Here is a 6,689-nt window from a genome sequence, read left to right on the forward strand (position 1 = left end):
CTTTCACCGGAGGCTCAGCAATATCAGCACAGCTAAATGTATTAGGATACGGTTAGTGAGCTGGACTGAATATTATAACAAGATTGTGTCACACTTTATAATAATAAGACTGCAGTAAGTAACTTTACTGTAGTGTTAGGGCATGGCTCTTCCTCTGGGTTGTTGTCGCCGTGAAGTTGCAGTATTGTATATTATCTGGGTCATGTTAGGTACAGCGATGGAGAGGTGGAAAAGCTGTGTACCTGAGTATTGGTAAAACCACAACAAATCTAAGCGTTAGCTGGCTGCTCCTGGCTGCATCACTATAGGCTAACGTTAGTAAACAAATCACTCCACATTTGCTTTTTTACCATTACATCCTTTCTTGCGGGCTAAATCAACAGTGGTCCACAGGATAGTAACATGGGTCGCGTTACTTGGTGAAGTAATGTGGAAAGTGATACAACTTTGCACCAGATGCCGGCGAGCAGTTGCAAATGTTAAAGTGACTTTCTCTGTGTTTCTCCAGCTTTACTAATGCTCACTTTGTTCTTAATCGACATCATCTGAACCTGTTTGGTCTAATGGGCTTCAGCACATAAACCTTTATTGTTGTTTTGTGTCCATACATGGAGCCTGTGTTTTGCTGTGAGCTGGTTGTTTTATGGTGTTAGTGGACTGCATGTCGTTAGCTGCCGTGTCGTCGCTGTAATCTAAGAGAGGCTCAAGAGCGCGCACAGAGCTGAATCCGACCCGGAGTCCTGACATTAAAAGCAGAATAGTGGCTGATTCAAGCAATGGAGAAAACAGACGTGTGCTTCATTTCTAAGTGAGTTTTGAGCCCATTAACAATAAGGATAAGGCAATGAAAATTTGATTAATTTCACTGAAAAATTTACATATAGTCCCCTTAAGACTTGTGCAGTGCACAAGGTGAATATTTCCTGAATCTGATGCAGTACACTACAGTAAATCTTACTGTTGGTGGTGTATACTGTAGTTTGTTACGCGCTTGAGGTGTCACTTCTTCTACCTTTTTAATGTCCATGTCATCGAGGTGGTTCTGAACAAACTGGACAGTGGCGTTGAAGTCGGCCTGATTAAACTCGTAGGGAATGTTCCATCCCAGCGGCCCATACTTTCTCCTCTCTTGTACTGTGCTGTGGAGGAATGCCACTGCATACAGCATTGGCTTCCACTGCACCATGTTACTGACATCCAAAAGGTCCTGGTTTATACCTGTTGAAGAATACATGAACATATGAGCAGCCCTCTTCAACCGGAGGCTAAAAGTAAAATGTACAGAAAAGTTATTGTGGTTGCATCAGCTTTTGAGGTTAAACATTTGGTGTGATCCAAAGCCTTCCAGCGGAAGAAAGTTTGTTACTGGAAATCCCTTTCAAAGACAAAATAAAAAAAAGACTAAAAACGCTCCAAGCTGGTGACTTTTGAGCCAAAGAAACAAATATTACTTACATGTTTGCTGAGTGAACCATTTTTTTAATTGGTTTAAAAAATTTAATATGTAGCAATTTCCATAACTCCAGGGATGATACATATGCAGTACTGTATGCAGTAAACTTAGCATAATGCAAGTTGGCAATTCTTTTGGGAAATCTCTGACAGGAAATGTCACAAAGGGCTTTCATTCAAAAATCTAATAAAGTTTGAATGAAATCTGAGTTAAACTCCATCTGAAAGTGAAATTCCCACATTTAATCTACATAATAATTCATAAATCTCATAAGCAATTATCATCTAAATCCACATATTGGATTCAAAAATGTGGAATTACTAGAAAATATCTCCATATCCACCTAATAGGCAGTCCTATGTGTGAGCTTTGCTTTCTCCCAAATCCAGGTGGTTCAGTCTTGCACCATTTGGGAATTGCAACATGTGAAAGTGGAAATTAGCAAAACAAGTACTGCTTTGAGGGAAAATGGAAAAAGTCAGCCAACCATGAAAATTTAGTTAATAGTCTGTATGCACTGGCCACAACAAGTGTGATTCCTCCTAATCAGATGAAGAAATACAATTTTTAATTGCAGCTATGATTCAAGAGATGAAGAAAAGCGTGTACCCAGATTCTCAATTGCCCTTAAGGATCATCCTTTTTTCATATACGGCTGGCAAAGACGGCTGCCTTATACATATTAAATATTCTTCTCTTTAAGGCTTGAATAAAAACTTAGATATAGCTTAGCTTAAAATGTTTTGAACCTTACAGGCTTTTGGTGCAGCAAACAGGTGTTTATCATCTTGTCTCCCTAGGATACATACACATCCCTTCAGTTATGATTATGTGACTTCTTGAAGCTCTGTATGTGTGTGAGTGTGTACTATGTGTGTGAATCCACAAATGTTTACAAATGTAGACATCAAAAATAAGACACCACACCTTCTGCATGCTCATCATTGTGTCACTTCCTCTGTCTGGCTTACACACACACAGGTAGTCCTCCTGTAATGATTAACTAAGGATCAATCAGTTTACTTTTACTTTTTCATTTTACTTTATTTCTGCCATATTTATGCCTATCAATGTTGTCAGACTGGAACATTGTATTGATTCAGGGCAGGGTGTATATTTATTTCCAGTCCAGCCTCACCACTTTCATCCTACTCTTTGAGACTTTGAGTTATGATGTTTTATTTTAAACTAAACTGTACTGAACCAAACTGGCCCCACCTCCATAGTTCCTCTTAAGCCCCGCCTTGAGGCCCTGCGGTGGTTCATTGGTGAACTTGATTGACATCTGCAGAAGTGTGATGGGGAAGTGTCTGTGGACCTCTGTGGTTATCCAAAGGCGGAAGCTGTCATGGATAAAGTCTGTCTCTGTCACTGTGTCCATCAGCTCATCCATGAAGTCCAGACCCAGGTGGCAGTTCTGGAGTAAGGCCCAGCCACCCTGGGGACATACAATAAGAATAATGGTTTTCATCCATATCAAGGAATGCAAAGTGATGATGTAGTCAAGATCCCCAAGAAAAAGATCCTGTGTGTGACTAACTCTGAAATAGCTGGTCTGTTTGCAAGAGATCAGAATGCTTAAGGGCATTTTAAAAACACATTTTCTGGGAGACTTGTTGTCTAGTTCAACATAATGCATTAAACAGCTGTTCTGCTGCTACATCAAATGATGAAAAAATAGTAGTAGCCTCACACCACCAACTCACATTAGCCATGGTCTGCTGCAGAAGCTTTCGGGCATGGACCTCTTGTCCTTGTCCCATGGAGACATATCGGGTCTCAATCTTCAGCCTCTTCCCCAATGCAATGATGGAGTCGGTTGGATCTGAGCCCATTGACAGGAAGCAGATGAGAGGCGTTCGCGGGTCTGATTCCTCCCACATTTTCTCCAAGTCAAGAATCATCCCTTCAGTGTACTTCTCCCCCATTGCGTCCATTATGTATTTACGGGCCTAGAAGAGACAGGGAAAGAAATTAGGAAGAGTAGATGTGTTTGTTTCCTGCTTTATAATGCAAATGTCTTAAAACATTATACTTGTTCAGCTTTGCAGGCAATGTTAAAAATGAAATATTGGAATGCATTTCCTTTCTGTAACGCTGGGAACTGAAATGGTTACATGGATTTTTTATTTTTTTTAAACTAGCTTACTCTTTTCAGTAAACAGTAAAGACAGCTGCCGGGGGTCAAACGAAGAAAACTGCTGGGCTGTTTGTGAGTACAACAAAATATTTTCACTCCAGGCTCGTCTGCAGTGGACCAAAAAACTACCCATCAGTAAGAAATGAATGTCCATTAGCCATTGTAGACATTCAGGCTCAGTAAGCTTCAGAGAAAGAGAGAGATGTTTAACTAAATGTATTCCACTTCACAAGGAAAAACTTAGCCAAGAGAGATATTACTGTAGATTAAGAGATCTCTAGACTTTTTTTTTTTATTGAACCCAGTTTCATTAATACAAATGCATTTTTTAAATAAACCAGCATCTCTTTTCCAGCCCTGACTTATCAATAAATTAAGAATATGCTGCTATAGGTCTACTCTGCTGTATTTCTTTCATGGTAATTAATTCATTTGAAGTTAAGTTTATGTTAACAGATCGAGATCATACTGTTGCAAATGCATTATGATGCAACCCAGCAACTGTGCATAGATTTACACAACCTATACTGTTCATTATGAAAGTGAAAACAAATGCATTGTAATGGAGCTGATTCGCCACTACATCCCTGTATCTGGACATCGTAACCAGACACACACAGACATGTCTTTTCTAACCTGTGCAATGGTCCTGTCGGGGCACCAGCAGCGTATGAGGAGCAGGCGTCTAAAACAGTCCAGAGCCTGATCATAAGAGTTTGGAACCACCTCCTCCTCTGGGGCCTCCTTATCAAACCATGACTTCCACTGCTTCTCGTTACGGCTTATCTGAAAGAAATGTGTAAAGAGCTCTGACAGGAATACACAGATAAAAACGAATAAACCTTTCATTGTTTCCCATTACATCAAATCTGGACAGATGAAGAAAAAAAGTCAAAATATACTGCAGGCAAACACATGCACAAATGCACTGATGGTCAAAGCAGCCAGAATTAAATCTATCACTAGCGAAAAGAAAAGCAGTAGAAAGAAAAAAAGGAAAGACCAAAAGTAAGTCTTCAACATGGAAGATACTCCTATCATTGCAAATATAAGGTTCTGAACTGACACTTACTGCACTTAGCGCCAATTGCCTGGAAAGCAGTTCGTATTGAATCCATGTAAACATCATGTGCTTTCAAGAAGTGATATATATGGCACAACATGTGCAAATATACTGTGACTTCACCTAGCCTGTTAATAACTGTGTTTATATGCATGCAGGAAACCAGGTTGCTGGGAGAAATCAGGTTAAAGCAGGAAATCAGAGATCGCCTTTACAGTACATGCACTGCAATAACCTGATACTTTATATAACCGGTATTAAGATGCAGCTGGTCAGTAATCTCGTAACTCCGACTGTATTTTTTTAAACTTTGGCATATTTTAAGTTTATTAGTGATATATGAAGCAGCTTCCCAACCTGGAGTGTTTGTTTTTCGCTTTTGGACAGAGAACAGGCCTTGAATGGAAGGAGCACACTGTTTTTCCTTAGTATGTGCATTTGTACGATGTGTTTCGTTTTGCGTTATAGTAAGTTAGTAGTTATTTTGGATTTAAAAGACACACCGCCATTAGCAATGTTTCCCTTTAACTCTCCAGCAGGGGGCGACTCTTCTGTTTGCAAAAAGAAGTCCAGTTCCATTAGAAATAATGGTAAAATGACCCTACTTCTCACCTGATTTATTACCTCAGTAAAAACTTTCCTAATGGGTTTGTGGTCTCAGTCGGTAGTTTTAAGTCTTCTTTAATACAACATGATGTTCATTTAGTAAATTATGATCCCATTTAGAGGAAAATAGACCATAAAGCAGAGTATGCTTCAGGGTGGGATTATCTATGATTGACAAGTTGTTACCATGGCGACCTGTCAATAAGGCTAGAGCGACTCAAACCCACAGCACTTTGTAAATTTAACCAGCGCCATTGAAAAAGCTTACTAGGAGCTGGCTGTTCACTTTCCCTGGTGACTACATTTAGTTTTAAGACTGTTGTTCGCTAGACAAAACTGTCAGCTCTGTTAAAATGACAGTTAACGTGAATTACAGATGCCTCTAGCTAAACAACCTTGCTAGCTCTGCACACAACTGTCTCGTCCAAATATGGTCACGTCCGGTGCCGCTGGTTGCAAAAACTCAACATGGCGGCGCACTATCGGCCATACTTGTGGCTTCAACAAACCACGTCCATTTCTTATATACAGTCTATGATAGAAACCCAGTAAAATCATACATGGGCAAGAAAGCAGGCATTTTGAAGTCAAGTGTGTCTTCCTTCTTACATATTTAAGGAAGTGAAGCAACCACCTGCTTTACATTCATACTCTATAGTTGAACACATTTACAACTGAGAGCTGCTTGTCTTTGTCTATTTGTCACTGAGCAGCTCCACGAAATTAAGGTGTTCAGTGCTTTGCTGAAGAGCACATTGACAGTAGTTATTGATAGAGGAGAGGGGAGAGTGTTACACATTCATGTCCCACATGCCCATTTCTGAGCACATTTCTGGGGATTTGAGTGAACTTATTGAACCACAAGGCTAGAATGGTCCTATAAATCTGCATCCTGTGTGCAGTTCACTACTGTTTTCAGTGTGTAGACAGTCATTAGGGGGCTCAGATGGTTTTGTCTCTATTCTGGGTAGGGGACTAACATCACAATCATGTCCTTGCCTTGTTCTTCTTAGAAGCCTGATTTCATTAAACAAAGAACTGTTAATCCACCTCTCCCTGTTAATCATCCACACAAAAATACACATGTGTAATTGTGTATGTGAAGGAATACAAGGGTGCACACACATACATATTTGTGTGTGTGTGTGTGTGTGTGTGTGTGTGTGTGTGTGTGTGTGTGTGTGTGTGTGTGACGAAAGTAACTGGAAGTTTCTCCAAACTAAGCTCATTTCACAGAGCACTGAGCTTTTCCCTCCATGGGATCCACCAGGCTGTCACCCATAAGCGTGTGTGTATTTGTGTGTGAGTGACAGTCGGTCGTCACTCACACATGAGTGAGTGAGTGTGTGTGTGTGTGTGTGTGTGTGTGTGTGTGTGTGTGTGTGTGTGTGTGTGTGTGTGTGTGTGTGTGTGTGTGTGTGTGTGTG

At 40.3% G+C, this 6,689-nt stretch overlaps 1 protein-coding gene across 1 annotated transcript in view; it reads right to left on the reverse strand.

Annotated features, from left to right (window-relative positions):
• Window positions 1–6,689, reverse strand: part of dnah5 (dynein, axonemal, heavy chain 5) — a 154,113-nt gene that overhangs the window by 9,811 nt on the left and 137,613 nt on the right. The window contains exons 79-82 of the mRNA XM_046043902.1: window positions 4,230–4,379; window positions 3,160–3,405; window positions 2,672–2,891; window positions 1,013–1,218 (exon numbers count right to left, since the gene is read on the reverse strand). Coding sequence (XP_045899858.1) covers window positions 1,013–1,218; window positions 2,672–2,891; window positions 3,160–3,405; window positions 4,230–4,379 — 822 coding nt within the window. The remainder of the gene's footprint in view (window positions 1–1,012; window positions 1,219–2,671; window positions 2,892–3,159; window positions 3,406–4,229; window positions 4,380–6,689) is intronic.

The sequence above is a fragment of the Micropterus dolomieu genome, linkage group LG03 (genome assembly GCF_021292245.1).
Source record: "Micropterus dolomieu isolate WLL.071019.BEF.003 ecotype Adirondacks linkage group LG03, ASM2129224v1, whole genome shotgun sequence".
NCBI classification, from domain to species: domain Eukaryota; kingdom Metazoa; phylum Chordata; class Actinopteri; order Centrarchiformes; family Centrarchidae; genus Micropterus; species Micropterus dolomieu.